We start from the raw sequence: 17,179 nt of genomic DNA on the forward strand, positions 1-17,179 counted from the left end.
AGTAGATTGAACAAGGGTGGCGCATGAACCAAAAACAGAAATACAATTATCCGCATATGTAATGTAGTGCAGTGCAGGTGGCAGTCTCCGCGCTAAATCTACCTTCACACAATTAAAGAGAAACGCACTTAAGACGCTGCCTTGTTGGATTCCTTCACTAAGCTTAGGCAAATAACTTTTTCCTTCGCTTGTCTGAATAAATATTGATCTACCATTCAAGAAGTTCGATATGCACCGTAGCCCCCTTCCAGAGACTCCCAGTTCTAGCAAACCGCCCAATATATTTGCATGGCTGATGGTGCAGAAGGGTCTTGTAATGTGTAAAAAGACCGTTATTGTGACTCTTTCCCTAGCTCGTTCATGTTCAACATAGGTAATGATATTCAAAATTACATCCATGGTGCAACGCCGCCTTCGAAATCCTGTCATGTGATTGGGAACTACTTCGGTTTGCTCACACCACCGTTGCAGGATAGTGTAACCATTTTCTCCATGACCTTGAATAAACAGCTCATCAGACTCACAGGACGAAAACACTCAAGAGAAAGACGAGTTTCATCAGGGTTTATTTTAGTTATCACACGGGCTGCTTTCTGTGTCTTGTGTGTCTTATGTGTCTATTGTATGTATTGTGCGTCTGATTTCATTTATCGTTGCATTCACTTGGAGGAACGTTCCAGATGTGCTGCCAGTCACACCTGTTTAGGTTTCAGAACCTCTATCTCAGCCACGAGGCCACTTGCCTATTGCACACGTTTTATTTTTCATTCACAATACATAGTGACACTTCAACACTGGTTAAAAACAATTTCCTGGTTCGTTTAGAACCGAGAATACAAGGAGCATTGACAAAGAGAGCGCTGAGCTATGAGCCCAACACAACTATAGAACACTGTGACCGAAGCCTTCTTAGCGATCTGAGACTTCGGCGAGGCAGTAGCAAAAACAATTTTTCATGGGTGCTTTCATTCTTTTTTTTTATTTTTTGAGTGGGAGAATGGCGTTAAAGAAGTTGTCGAGGTACAACTCGCAAGATGTGGCAAGGCTTGACGAGTTGTTGGAAACTTCTATAGTTGTCTTCTGCACAATTTAATAAATTATGACGTCAGGCCTCAAGGAAATGTATTTACTTACTAAATGTTTCTTCACTGAATGTTGTACGTTTGACAGTACACTCACAGTATTGCATACTTTAATAATATACAGTTGCATCGAATCGCTTCTCATAGAGGGCAGGTTGATATACTCGGGCAAATCGAAAACGTAATCTGAGAATGGTATGCAAAGTTAGAAATGTTTACCATTTATTCTTATTTTACACACACATTGCCGTTAAAGCTTGCTAACAACGGTCCTCTGAAGGTGTGCCAACAGCGCGGCGAACACGTGCTATTTCTATACAGAAACCATATTGAAACACTATACAAGTAGGTTAGAGAGTTCATAAATTCGTCAGCGACGGATGAAGAAGTAAAGCGAGCCTTCGGAGAAGCTGCAACAGCGAACAATCATGCTGAACACGCTTGGGGCGGTAGCATTGTTAACTAGATACCCCTACTGATGCAATGATAAAACAAGAGATGTCTCAAGCTGGAGAATTGCTTTTGTACTCATTACTTCCATTTCCCATTTATCCTTTTTACCATTAAGCGGACGCCTCTAATTAAAGTTCACTTTTTTTTTAACCTTTAATAATCATACCCACACGGTATGATGATTGGTCGCCAACTCGTCCAGCATTCCTCATTACTGAACTTTTTTACATTAGTTGTTCAGTTTTCAGTTTTGAACTCCCGAAAGCAGATTTTTTTCTGAATTCCTGTTTCCTGGGAAAGTTATTCTTATCGAATCGACTGCGACTTGTTACACGAGAAAAACCGGCAGCACAATAGCCCCTTGTTCCCTTGTTTGAGGACTACTGATCGCACCAAGACTGCACTTTTGTGTTGAGCCTCCGGCCAGATTTCCGCCGAGACACAAGTGAGGATTCCCTTGTTTTGGAACAGCTGACAACTCAAGAGGTACGATTTCGTTTCGCACACTGATTCCAAAAATCCTGCACCTTTGGCGCGTCTTGACGCTGGGGACGTCGTTATAAGCGTAGTGCGTTTTTCACACAGAGCGTGAATAGTTGCTAAGTAGATTGAGACAGACACAGAGAGAGGCCTGGACATCAACAACGGCAGTGGGTGATTTGTTTTTCTTTTGTCGAAAGAGGATTGAGTACACATGCACGCAACATTGACCATCTGCTCGCTGCCTTCTCAATAATCACTCCTGTATCCTTGAACCCGTATTTAAGTGAGCCGTTTCGTCTCACCTCAATATTTACACCGTTTAAGTTTCTCTAAAGCATTATACAGACGAAAAATGGACCAGACGAGATGAAGGACAAATAGGGAGGCACCAAAACGGTCACAAGGAGTCTCTATCTCTCTCTGCTTGTCCTTCGTGTTCTCCGGTGCCGTTCGCAAGCCACGACAAACCAACCAGCACAGCCATATTCTTTTACCAATGTGCAGAGTATTTTACTTTCTGCAACGCTATGCGCATTTACAGCGTTCCTGACACAAAAGAAACACAAAAAAAACGAGCACTCCACCTTAGAGCATGGAATGTCTCTGTAAATTGTGACGGTGATCATTTAAAGATCAGATTATTTCCCTTAGCGGAGTCACATTTGTGGGATTCCAGGCGGCAGGTACCTTGTCCCTGGTAAAACGTTGAGGTTGGTTGGCCTGGATAAAGCGGGGGGCAAACACTGACCCAGTACAGGTCCGCAAAACTAAAGCTTCCTGCAGCCGTGAGACCACCACTGTAATGCAATCACAACTACGACGTAACGCACAAAGCACCCGTCCGTGCACGTGCCGGCGTTGACTGCCACTACACTTTTCGGCCGACACTGCGGGTAGTGTGTGACCTCAAAAAGGTCACGTGCTTCGAGGACGTGCTTTTGCTGGTCGAAGCGGGACGCGAGCAGGGCGCAGTGACCAGGCTCGAGGCGGCGCTCGAGTCGGTGCCTTTGTGCGACGAGCACTGGCGACACACGCGCGACCGCAGCGCTTGTAACAGGTTCCGGTTGAAGAAGAGGTAGATCCACGGGTTGACGCAGCTGTTGAGGCTGTTGAGCAGCATCAGAATGGTCACCGTGGCATCTGCAGCAGCGAGGAGGACAAGAAAGAAGGAGAGACCCGTACATTTTACAACGGGGATATGTACAGTGCGAAAAAATCGTCAAGACAGTACGAACCAATGTAAAAAAACAAGGAAGAATTCATCCCGTCAAATGTGGAGGACAAATGATTGAAGGTGCATGTATACGCTTGAGCACAGTGCCAGACAATCTGAAGCCAGCATGCAACACCATAAACAACAACAAAATTCATTTAGCAAAATGTTCAAGACAAAAAGAATGTTAAAGGGCGTTATACGTTGATATTAAGAAAGGATTAGACTTCGTACAACATGATATTTTACTAATTTATGTCATGAGATATGACATTAAGTGTCACGCTCTCCTTCTTGTTCAGCCGTATCTGTCCTACGCACACGACCATACGAAGTCAACAAAAACTGAAAGCAGCAAAGTCACAGACAAAATTAACTGTTGCCTAATTTAAATGTAGAACTAAAGATCTATGAAAATCCGACTCGCAATAAGCTTCATATTTTTCATAAAGGAAAAGAAACATGAAGCTGAAAAACAAGGCAAGTTGCCCCCAGTAGAAGCCGAACCCATGACCTCCTCAACGAACGAACAAATGAACGAACGAGTCATCACCAGCCGAGCAAAGGTATACCGTTGCCCGCCACGGGTAACCGACGTTCCCCGAGCGCAGGTTGTCACACTTTATGAGAGCAACTCACTAATGCATCGAGTAGCAAATGCGTGACGCAAGATGGATGCGACACTGCGGCTAATGCGCATCGGCCACTCCGCAGCGCCTGCAATAGTCAGCGCTGGTGGAGGTGACATGAGAAGCTCAAGGAGCACGCGGCGTTTGCGCATCATATCTCCAGGAGAATTAGTGCCACTTATCGGTACGGAAAGATTTGCGCTGACAGCATGCATGCCAGTGATGCGACTGCAATGCGAGTAGCGGCTACTCGCTGCCGAGCTCGGTGTCTGTCCAGCTAATGCGGTGGCCCACGACGCACGAATGAGTACGCCTTCCAGGGAGAGCCGAACACCCAAGGAGAGTCGGTGCTGTCATTTCGCCTCTGAATGACGTGCTTTTCCTTCTGCCGTAAGAGACAACTGGACACAGGAACCTATTCACACTGATTCGTACTGTAGTCTTCATTCTGTCATTCAGGCTCTCTCTCTCTCCCTCCAGACTAATCTAATTATGGATGTGTGCCGTCTTGAGCGTAGTGGCACGAACTCCCCGTCGCACAGAGCAATGCACAAGCCTTGCGCTTCGCCAGCGAGTTAGAGCGCCCGGATGATGCAGCACGCTGTGGTCTTCCTCGCGGTAAGCTTTCGCGACAAGTTTGGTGAGACAAGTGAAATATGGGAAGTTGGTGGCAGAAGCTGATATTTAGCGGGGATGTGTTGAAATTTGGTATTTTTCTCGCAGTATGATAAGCATCGCGGAGCTATTGTTGCGGTGCATGCTCCGCAGAAGCATGTGGGCGACTCGCTTGTGCAGGTTGCCAAGGCATCATTAATCACCGCAACGTCCTGCGCGATATATTTTTCGTAACACCCTGCAAAGGGAGATTTTCCTAATTGCTGGCGTCAGGCTACGTGAACTTTTTTTTTCGTTTTATTTGGTTGGCGGCCGTTACTGTCGAGCCGCTCAGCTACGCTCCAGTCAGAGGCTTTGAGTCATGGATGCTCGCATGAGTGGCTTGAAAGGAAAATTAATGTGCACGAACTGGATTATCTCTCCTTCAGTTGGGCGAAAAGGTAATAGGATGCGCTTTAACCGGAATAAGAGAGAGAGGACACGGAAATTAAATGTCTTGTAAGTAAAACCAGGGCATATTTCACTTACGTTCAGCGGCACGATTATATATATATATATATATATATATATAATATATATATATCCCGAGTCGAACCCACTGCCTTTACTGTTAATGAAGATGACGTTAATTAAGGCAGTCGGACTCGCAACCTTTGGAATTAAGAGTGAGGTCATCATCATCATCATCAGCCTAGTTACGCCCACTGCAGGGCAAAGGCCTCTCCCATACTTCTCCAACTACCCCGGTCATGTACTAATTGCGACCATGTTGTCCCTGCAAACGTCTTAATGTCATCTGCCCACCTAACTTTCTGCCGCCCCCTGCTACGCTTCCCTTCTCTTGGAATCCAGTCCGTAGCTCTTAGTGACCATCGGTTATCTTCCCTCCTCATTACATGTCCGGCCCATGCCCATTTCTTTTTCTTGATTTCAACTAAGATGTCGTTTACCCGCGTTTGTTGCCTCACCCAATCTGCTCTTTTCTTATCCCTTAACGTTACACCCATCATTCTTCTTTCCATAGCTCGTTGCGTCGTTCTCAATTTCAGCAGAACCCTTTTCGTAAGCCTCCAGGTTTCTGCCCCATATGTGAGTACTGGTAACACACAGCTGTTGTGCACTTTCCTTTTGAGGGATAGTGGCAACCTACTGTTCATGATTTGAGAATGCCTGCCAAACGCACCCCAACCCATTCTTATTCTTCTGGTTATTTCAGTCTCATGATCCGGATCCGTGGTCACTACCTGCCCTAAGTAGATGTATTCCCTTACCACTTCCAGTGCTTCGCTACCTATCGTGAACTGCTGCTCTCTTCCGAGACTGTTAAACAATACTTTAGTTTTCTGCAGATTAATTTTCAGACCCACCCTTCTGCTTTGCCTCTCCAGGTCAGTGAGCATGCATTGCAATTGGTCTCCTGAGTTACTAAGCAAGGCAATATCATCAGCGAATCGCAAGTTGCTAAGGTATTCTCCATCAACTTTTATCCCCAATTCTTCCCACTCCAGGCCTCTGAATACCTCCTGTAAACATGCTGTGAATAGCATTGGAGATATCGTATCTCCCTGTCTGACGCCTTTCTTTATAGGGATTTTGTTGCTTTCTTTGTGGAGGACTACGGTGGCTGTGGAGCCGCTATAGATATCTTCCAGTATTTTTACATATGGCTCATCTACACCCTGATTCCGTAATGCCTCCATGACTGCTGAGGTTTCGACTGAATCAAACGCTTTCTCGTAATCAATGAAAGCTATATATAAGGGTTGGTTATATTCTGCACATTTCTCTATCACTTGATTGATAGTGTGAATATGGTCTATTGTTGAGTAGCCTTTACGGAATCCTGCCTGGTCCTTTGGTTGACAGAAGTCTAAGGTGTTCCTGATTCTATTTGCGATTACCTTAGTAAATACTTTGTAGGCAACGGACAGTAAGCTGATCGGTCTATAATTTTTCAAGTCTTTGGCGTCCCCTTTCTTATGGATTAGGATTATGTTAGCGTTCTTCCAAGATTCCGGTACGCTCGAGGTTATGAGGCATTGCGTATACAGGGTGGCCAGTTTCTCTAGAACAATCTGACCACCATCCTTCAACAAATCTGCTGTTACCTGATCCTCCCCAGCTGCCTTCCCCCTTTGCATAGCTCCTAAGGCTTTCTTTACTTCTTCTGGCGTTACCTGTGGGATTTCGAATTCCTCTAGGCTATTCGCTCTTCCACTATCGTCGTGGGTGCCACTGGTACTGTATAAATCTCTATAGAACTCCTCAGCCACTTGAACTATCTCGTCCATATTAGTAACGATATTGCCGGCTTTGTCTCTTAACGCACACATCTGATTCTTGCCTATTCCTAGTTTCTTCTTCACTGTTTTTAGGCTTCCTCCGTTCCTGAGAGCCTGTTCAATTCTATCCATATTATAGTTCCTGATGTCCGCTGTCTTACGCTTGTTGATTAACTTAGAAAGTTCTGCCAGTTCTATTCTAGCTGTAGGATTAGAGGCTTTCATACAATGGCGTTTCTTGATCAGATCTTTCGTCTCCTGCGATAGCTTACTGGTTTCCTGTCTAACGGCGTTACCACCGACTTCTATTGCGCACTCCTTAATGATGCCCATGAGATTGTCGTTCATTGCTTCAACACTAAGGTCCTCTTCCTGAGTTAAAGCCGAATACCTGTTCTGTAGTTTGATCCGGAATTCCTCTAGTTTCCCTCTTACCGCTAACTCATTGATTGGCTTCTTGTGTACCAGTTTCTTTCGTTCCCTCCTCAAGTCTAGGCTAATTCGAGTTCTTACAATCCTGTGGTCACTGCAGCGTACCTTGCCGAGCACGTCTACATCTTGAATGATGCCAGGGTTCGCGCAGAGTATGAAGTCGATTTCATTTCTAGTCTCACCATTCGGGCTCCTCCACGTCCACTTTCGGCTAACCCGCTTGCGGAAAAAGGTATTCATTATACGCATATTATTCTGTTCTGCAAACTCTACTAATAATTCTCCTCTGCTATTCCTAGAGCCTATGCCATATTCCCCCACTGACTTGTCTCCAGCCTGCTTCTTGCCTACTTTGGCATTGAAATCGCCCATCAGTATAGTGTATTTTGTTTTCACTCTACCCATCGCCGATTCCACGTCTTCATAGAAGCTTTCGACTTCCTGGTCATCATGACTGGATGTAGGGGCGTAGACCTGTACAACCTTCATTTTGTACCTCTTATTAAGTTTCAGAACAAGACATGCCACCCTCTCGTTAATGCTATAGAATTCCTGTATGTTACCAGCTATATTCTTATTAACCAGGAATCCGACTCCTAGTTCTCGTCTCTCCGCTAAGCCCCGGTAGCACAGGACGTGCCCGCTTCTGAGCACTGTATATGCTTCTTTTGGCCTCCTAACTTCACTGAGCCCTATTATATCCCATTTACTGCCCTCTAATTCTTCCAGTAGCACTGCTAGACTCGCCTCACTAGATAACGTTCTAGCGTTAAACGTTGCCAGGTTCATATTCCAATGGCGGCCTGTCCGGAGCCAGGGATTCTTAGCACCCTCTGCAGCGTCGCAGGTCTGACCGCCGCCGTGGTCAGTTGCTTCGCGGCTGCTGGGGACTGAGGGCCGGGGTTCGATTGTTGTATTCATATAGGAGGTTGTATACTGAGCCAATGAAAGGGAATGACTAAGCGAAGTAGACTAAGCGAATTAAGGGGGTGCGTAATGCGTCCGTGTTGAATGCACCGGCACTTCGGTTTTCGCCTTCAAGTCGTCTCAGGGATAGCATAAGAGACCCTGCAACTTTTTTATTCATTCTTTTATTCAAGAATCAAGCATATATTACATATAAATGTTTAGTACTGCTTGGAAAAACGTTTCTAAACAGTCTGCGAAGTGGACACGGTAGAAGTAGCCGTTCCAGTAGGATGCTGCCCGGGAAGAGAACGAGGCCAGAAAAGTAGGGGCGTAAGTTCATGTATGTAAATCTTGAAGCGATGACGGGTGTGCTGTGGCGCGGGTGTCATGGCGTAAAATGTAAAGAAAGCTAATGCACTGAGTTGGCAGAGAAAAAAATATTGGAAGAAACCAGAGGCCAACTGTGTGGCTGCCATTGCAGTGAAATGACAAATGGCCTCATGTTTTGGAAGGTGTTGTCGAAGGAGGCGAAATAAAGAACTTAAGAGCGTGATTCCGAAATCGTTCGCAGTCACTTTGCATTCCAGATGGATGAGGCACAATATGGTTCACAAATGTTGAGTGGATGAGAGATTTATAGCCTAAGTGAGGAGCTCATCGTGGTAGCCCAGTGGCTATCGCGTTGCGCTGGTGAGCACTTAAGTCCCTGGTTTCAATCCCTTTCGCAGTGGCAGCATTTTGATGAAGGCAGAGTGCGAGAACGCTCGTGCATTGTGCATTGAGTGCGCGTTAAAGAATCCCATGTGGTCAAAACTAACCAAATGTCCTCGCCTACAGCAGCCTCAGAATCAGGACCGAATTCCCTACATTTTTCGTTCCTAATTGATCTTTGCGATTAGCTGTTCTTAATAGGAGTCTTGCGTAACAACATTCCTTTTTTCTAAATGAGGGTTACGATCGTGTTTTTGGTACGTAAAACCCTAAAATTTCATTTAACTTTTAATAGCCTATGTGACAGGCAGGCAAGGAATGATGCCACTTCATAAATAATAGTGTTCCGGGGCCGCCATTATATAGACAGCGATTATATTTTCTATGCGCATGTATACCAGCAGGTTTGTCCAATGGTGAGCTGATTTTCCCATTCGTCTCAAACGATGAGCAAGGGCGTCTATCGGTGAGATTATAGTATACTGAAGGAAGGATTCCTCATAAACGTTGAAACACGGGTCTTTCAGTGTACGGCTCTTTTGGGTGTATGTCTCGTATTCAATGCGGTCTTATTCTCGTTTTTCCCGTCCCACAAAAATTTGTATGGCCGCAACATTTATATAAAAACGGATTACCAACGAGGCTGTTTAGGCTGCGTACGTGGGCTGCATACATTATGATATCATGCATTTTTTTTTCCTGCGGCACCACACTAAGCCGACACAAGCACCGCCGCAGTCACCGCACCTCCCATGCATCTGCTGCAACCGCTGCTGCAGCCTTGCCTGCACTTCCGACGCGCGTGAAGGCCAACTTGCTGCACTAAGTGCACATACATACATACATACATACATACATACATACATACATACATACATACATACATACATACATACATACGTACGTACATACATACATACATACATACATACATACATACATACATACATACATACATACATACATACATACATACATACATACATACATACATACATACATACATACATACTTACATACTTACATACATACATACATACATACATACATACATACATACATACATACATACATACATACATACATACATACATACATACATACATGTACTACACTATACAAACACTATGTACGTACGTACATAGTGCTTCTCTCACAACGCGGAATTTATGTGATTCTATGTGGACCCAAGACATTAACGTTATTTTTGGATGTTAGCGGAGTGCATGAAGCCTACTTCGCCTCCACCGGTAGTCGGCCCGGTACTGCACTATCTCTGCGATCGGCCTACGCATTCCTGTTCACGCACCGTGATACGGATGAAAGCCGCCCAAGGTAACTCCCCCTCCCCTCCCTCCCACTGGGGAACGCATAAGGGAGATGCATAAGGGGGCTAGAGGTAACCAGGTTCGCGATGTCTAGCCAATTTTTCGGTGACATCTTTGACGGCACGTTTTTTGGTGACGTGTATGTGTTCTGTTTCGTCTAAGCGTTAACCGCAAAACTTTGGAGAGAAATTGAGTTCGTCGGTTACAGTGGGGAAACATGATCTCGCTGCTATAATTGAGACATATTAACTCTTGTACATTAACAATTTGGTTTTCCTAACGAAATGCCGGCGCTCATGATATTCTGCCGTTGCAGCTGGTTCAACATCATAAACACTAAAACGTTGGTAGCGGTCGTTCTCATCGCGGTGCGCCAGAAAAGATAAGATGCTTTTCCTTTCGATTCCGTCCGGCGTTCAGATGTAATGCGAGCAACATTTGTTAGAGACGTTTCCTAGTTTGGTTACGTTTTTGCGTTCTATAATGTTAAACCAAAACCAACAGAGCTGTTTATAGACGATCACAAACAACACAAATATGCTAGGCATGATGTGAATTGGCGCTTTGTTTTTTCCACAATATAGCGCCGTATCTCACGTTCAAAATCAAAATCAAAATTTGCGGTTTAACTTGCCGAAAATGTACAGCGAAGTTCTAATTCAAGCGCACTAATAAACCAACCACGCGAAGAACATTCTTGTAGCTTTGCTGGTCTCCTCGAATTTGAATTTTTCACGCACCGATGTCCTCGCTCGTTCCTTCGTTTTAGACGGGGTAAGTTGTTGCTGAAGCTGCCCTGAATTGCTTATCCGGCCTGTATCCGTGCGCTGCCAATATCACCGCCAACGGGATCGGTTCGATGCACCGCTTTCGGGGTCGTCCAAGTGCGACACCGAAAACTAGTTTGACAATGGCAAGCAGAAAGGTAGACTAACGAGGGCGATTCAATGTCGTACCGTACTGGAACACTGTCGATTTAGCTCCGCACGCAAGATTACACATAAGCGGTTTTGGATAAGGTTTCCCCAAAATTTTCGCATGATTGCACATAATTTCAGGGTGCATGATTGGGAAATTTCACTACAGCAGTGGTTGCGCTGGTTGATAGTGTGCTCGAGGCAATAATAACCGTGCACCAGTGTGAAAATAGAAGAAGAAAAAAAGATAAGTGAAGCGGGAGGCATGAAGTGGGACAAAGGATAGGTCCCTGGAGGAAGTAAAATCCGTGGTTCACTGATGTGGATTGGTTTCGCACTGCGCCCAATGTTTTATGCAATGTGTTAGCTATTCCTGCCACTACTTAGCACGTTGAGGAAAGCTGCGCATTTATCACGCCTTTTCTTTGCCTCACGACATACTAGAGCGATTAAATAAAAGCGAGCAGTCCTGCATCATAGAGAAACTTGAAAAGCAGCACGCGCACCTTGGGATCGGCTGCCTCACCTTTATTTTAATTTTTTTTGTCAATCAATGGAACTTTATGTTCATGAACAACAACAAAAAAATGTATAGGGAGATTATTTGGACCGATAGCCTAGATGGGCTAGTGGCCGGTCCAATACCATGTACAACAAATATGCACAGGTTAGCTAAGTGGGGAAACACACACACACACACACTCACACAAAACATATATACATGATATATATACGCGTATACATATACACTTATAATGCACACACATATTTTTAACATAAAATAAACACAAACTCAGACCATTTCTCCTAACGAACACATAAGCTCGTAGGTCTTGGATAGACAGAAAAAATGACACGCAGGCTAGGCAGGAAGTGCGTGCGGTTTTTATCTCAAGGGGTATCATGTTTCAAATCTTAGTTTCATTAATTTCTTTTAGTCTTTCGCCATAAACGTTAGGACATTTGGGCAGGTTAAAGTTCATTTTGAAGCGTGCCACGTATTGAGTGGATTAATTAATTAATTTATTTATTTATTTATCGATCATTCACGTATAAAATTCCAAATGGTCGCCCACATTATGAGACACGCTGAAGTGGGGGACTATGGGTTAACGTTGACCGCCTGAGGTTCTTTAATGTGGACCTGAATATAGGCGCTGTCGGATCTGCCGCCGTCGAATATGTGGTTATCACGGCTGGTAATAGAACTTTGACTTTCTGTTGTTCGAACAGTGGTCCACAAGAACTGCTATCATCAGACGTTCTGTTCCATATGTTCTTATTCCTCGAGTGGAAAGAACCTTGAATTCTTGATAATCGGGTATATAGAAAGTAATTTTTCAATCAACGCATTACTAGCGGCGGTGGAAGTCAGTAAGCTGGCCATAATCAATGATGAAATTAATGAATCACTGAAGTTTTTTGATTAGCTTCTCATAGTTTTTTATGATTTCTTTTAATTCTAAACAACGACTATCAAGGCTTCATTCTCATAAATAAAAAATAAAAGCCTCGTTTCTTTCCGTTTGAAGCACAAGGGCTTAACGCTTGAAGGCGACCATAAAAATCCTGTTTAAAACCAATTTTAGTGGCATGAAGATCTGGGTGAGACGTTACACGATGCCAGATGGCCCGCTCCAGATGAACAAAGCCCACAGCAAAAGCTCTCTCACTGTGAAACATTCTGTGCGATGTCTGTGATGTCAAGCACCGACTTGTCCAACTTTTCATCCTAATTTTTGCACACTATTTTGCGTGCTTGAGATGTAGCTCTGATGCCCCATCTTTTTTGTCGTATATGGAGCTGTGCGGCTCCCAAAGCATCAGCTATACATTCCTTGCGTTATTTTGTCGTTTGGTGGTTTCTTCAGTGAGGCTCCACCCATAACGAGGATCCACCCGTCTCCGTGCCTCATCAAAATAAAGTTTTGTCTCTTTCACTCGCTGTCAGGATAATCTTCTTGCACTAAGCTAAGTAAGTGGCTTACTCGGCTTTTTTCCCTCAAATAAGTTATGAATACACAGCGCCAGAAATCATGTCACTTTTGAGGAGAGGAAAAGGAGGCGTCGGATGAAAAATGTTTGGTTCCGGAAGTAGGTTTGAAAAGCATAAATCTTGTTTTATAACGTTCTTCACTTAACTTACGAAAAAAAAATACTGGTGACATCAACTTTGTGCGAAGCTTCATTTGTCATGTTTAAAAAAAATAAACGTATTCTCAGCGTCGCGCTCTCTGTACGCTTCCGCTTCTTACACTCGACAGTAGGGATCTTTTCGCCACCGGCTCCCACAGTGTGCTTCTCACGTTCAATTTTTAGAGCTCTTAGGCGCCGGTTACTGCGGCGAGCGTCGGCGGCGGCGTAACCGAGCGAACGAGCGCAGCGAAGGATGAAAGAGCGAACGCGGGGGGCCGCGGGGGATGAAAGAGGCGAGGATGGAAGCGGAGAAAAGGGTGCAGCGGAACCATGAAGCGGGATGCGGAGGAGGGTATGGCGGAAGCGTGAGAAGAAAAGCGTAGTACGGCGACGATGTCTACTAGATGGCGCCAGAGTAGCGCGCGTCGTCTGAGAGATCTGCCGCGCCGGCTGCTGCTGCAGCGAATCGCGGCCGCGCGTCACCCACGCACTGCCTCCCGCTATCTCCCGATTAGCGAGGCGGTCTCGCCGCACTTCGCTCCGTTTGCAACGTGGCGCACGAGAGAGATTGTCCGCGCCAGCCGATATATCGCGAAATGAAAACACGCACAGCGTTGCGCACAAATTTCGCGTTAAGGAGTATCATGACCATCGGTGAACTTTTTTATTGCAAGATATTTAAGATATGTGGGTGTCCTTGAGCGGCACTGGCTACTCCATTGCACATACAACGGATACATACTAAAGATGAAATAGCAAAGCCGGAACTAAACCAAAGAAAGGTAACAAGAACGAGAAATTCAGCGTTGAAGTCAGGTGACATAAATGCACTAACAACAACTCACATACCGAACTCTCATAAAATGGACTAAAATATAAAGTAAGATCTCATAAATGAAGGAAAAACGCTTCACAAGAGAGGTCACATGAAGCACACAACAACGCAAAGTCGGCTCACATGAACGCACTAAATACACAAAACGCCAAGTCAAACAGCGAGACAAATTTTAAGCCGGAAGTATGTTGTTAACCAGGTAACAAGCCTTAAATGGTCAACTAGCACTTCAAAATGCTCGTTTTGTCAAGTATTCTTTTCTTTCCCGCGACGACTTGCAGCAGTTATTCGGGCTTGTGGTGCTGCTCGTTACTGATTTAATTTTTAAAACTTGCGCGACGTTTCCGCCCGTGCCTGGGCTCAGCTACGCGCGGTGTTTTTGAGGAGTAAGTGGGTCAACCATTCTGAAGGTCATGAACTTGTGGTGGTGTGGCGATCCCGGAGGTTGTGCACGATGAAAAACTAGAAGCGCCATAATTATTTGATTGATTAGTTTGATGATACCGGAAACGTGAGCGCCTTTCGTTGCCGGCTTTTTCACGTTTGATTGTCTAATAAATATATGGAAATGACGCGAAGAGACGAGCGAATGAGGACACAGGTACGCACGCACATACGAACACGCGCACTCACACATGCACGCAATGACGAGAACTTAGCGCCCGCGCATTTTAATCAATTATCAATGTTTGGCGCGATATGACATTATGTACGAGGTGCACATAAGTGTTCAGCCAAAGAAAGCTTTAGCGATTTGAGAAAACAAAGGCATGTGCAAAATAAGATTTAATCAATAACGTATAAACGCTTGCACAGTAAATACAGAACTTATGAGCAAAAACAAGATATGCATACTAAAAATGCGCATACGTGAATAAATGAGCTAGATTATTGTTGCTTACTTAAACGGCAGTCGCTAGTTGGCACACGTTTAGCACCCGTTTGGTTGGCACGCGTGGTTCTATGTGCCAAACCCACTATTTGACTATTACGCACGCCTTAGCGGGTGACTCCAGATTAATTTAAACCACCAGGAAATCCTTAACGTACCCCCAATGCATGTGACACGGGCATTTTTGCATTTCGCCCCCATCGAAATGCGGCCACCGTGGCCGGGATTTGATCCCGCGACCTCGTGCTTAGCAGCGCATCACCGTAGCCGCTAAAATACCGCGGCGGGCGAAAAAAATCACCGGCCCTTCCAATCCGTAAAGATGGGCAAACAACGAAGCTGTGTTAGTTACACCGAGTGTTACACCATGAAATTCAAACTTCGCGAGCAGTCTATATTGTAAACCTTTCGTTTCACCCTTCTTTCACCTCATTTTCGCTTTTGCATTAGGCAGCTTCTTCCTCAGGAATACGCACTACTCGTTGTCTTCCCATAGTTGTAGCTGGGATGGAATGTGCGGAACCACTATTCCGAAGCTCCGTATATTGGGCGCAAGGCCCACCACTGGAGACGCGGGTGCTGCAATCGTCTTGACGATTGGTTGGATTGGTTTGACGACTGACGTGGCTGCCGGCACTTGCGCCAGCAAGAAGTGCCAACTGCCACGCGCTCCAAGTATAACGTTTCAATCTCTGGGCACTGTTCGTTGGCCGCAAACCTCCAGCATAACACTTGTTTCTTTCGCGGCAGGGTGGAATCAATCGTCGATAAATTCGATGCCGATCTAGCTTAATCGCCGAAGATGCACCGTGTGACAACCGCATCAGATCCGCGTATAAGATAGCATTCTCACAAGGGGAAAGGGGTCACTTAACCCATTTCCCCCTGTTGAGCTCTTTTTTTCCTCTTCCGCTAGGTCACGTGGCCCCTTTTTAGCGAAGTACGACAACGATGGCACAGGGTCTGCATGAAGAGATTCGCTGTTATACTTTAGAAGAATTAACTGCTGGGCTAGTTGGTGATCTTGCATACTAAACAGATTTTGCGCCAAAAAAACAACACACACAAGAAAGACGACGACACCACGGGCGCTACTTCAACTGTTTAATGAGGGTGAAACCACTCGACATATATAGCCCTTCAAAACACCGCGATTGCGTACAAGGCAACATGGAGTACAAAGTTTTATCAGAGTAAGCGCGACAGAAACTTCAGCTCAGCCTCAGACATCGCGTGAAACATTGGATGCCTTCTACATCAAGAAAGCGGGTCCGAACTGTGTTAGCGATACATCGGTTTTTGTTTACGAAGCTGAGCTGAAGTTTCTTTCGCGCTTACTCTGATAAAACTTTGTACTCCATGTTGCCTTGTACGCATGCGCGGTGTTTTGGAGAGCTATATATGTCGAGTGCTTTCACCCTCATCAAACAGTTGAAGTAGCGCCCGTGGTGTCGTCGTCTTTCTTGTGTGTGTTGTTTTTTGGCGCAAAATCGTTTCAGTATGCAAGGTTCGCTGTAAAATAGAAAATATGTATCGATGGTTAGAAACAATACCACTGTCCGTTAAGAAGTTCATTAAAGGTTTCAGAGCTCTAGATTGTGCTTGTTGATAATTCGACGGGCCACGCCCTTTTTTCTGCAGTAAAATGAGAATTGCTTAAATGTTTTTAGAGCGATGTTGCTTTTGAGAACCCTCCTGGACTTTGCTGACCGTGTTTTGCTGAACAACTCCCAATACGTCTTTTTTTTTTCTTTGTTGTTTACTCTGTGTACTGAATGCAGCCAACATAACGCTTAAGTCGACAACACTGAAAACTGTAGCATAGGACAGCGCATATACAAGGAGTCGGCTTACATGTGCCACCTTTATGGTAGTGCAAGTTACCGGCTATGTTCCAGTAACGTTCCAGTCGATAACGATAATCGATAACGTTCCAGTAAGTTCCAATCATGCAGGCGCGTCCTGCGCTGAGCGATAACTTTAAGTTGTTAGTGGTTGAAATTCAGTCTCCGAGAAAAGGGTAAATAAGCCCAGGTGTCAATATACAGTATGTATCCAAAAATATATCCGACAAGGAACGAGGAAACAACGACCCACGCCAAGCCGCGGGGAAGAAGAAAAGGAAGTTTCGCTAAAGAATAAATAAAAATATAGGCAGATTTCACGCGCTGTGAGAATTGATGTTGCGCGAAGCATTTTGCTGGTAGCTGGCTATTGAGCATCGTCTCAGATTGTGCAGAGTGTTACCAGAGGTGGACGGAC

General features: G+C 45.0%; 1 protein-coding gene across 1 annotated transcript in view; it reads right to left on the bottom strand.

Moving 5' to 3' along the window:
• Positions 1 to 438: 438 nt before the first annotated feature.
• LOC126542021 (oxytocin receptor-like) overlaps positions 439 to 17,179 on the bottom strand; it is a 131,858-nt gene continuing 115,117 nt past the window's right edge. The window contains exon 2 of the mRNA XM_072286421.1: positions 439 to 3,158. Coding sequence (XP_072142522.1) covers positions 2,887 to 3,158 — 272 coding nt within the window. The 3' untranslated portion in view covers positions 439 to 2,886. The remainder of the gene's footprint in view (positions 3,159 to 17,179) is intronic.

The sequence above is a fragment of the Dermacentor andersoni genome, chromosome 2 (assembly GCF_023375885.2).
Source record: "Dermacentor andersoni chromosome 2, qqDerAnde1_hic_scaffold, whole genome shotgun sequence".
Classification (NCBI taxonomy): Eukaryota; Metazoa; Arthropoda; class Arachnida; order Ixodida; family Ixodidae; genus Dermacentor; species Dermacentor andersoni.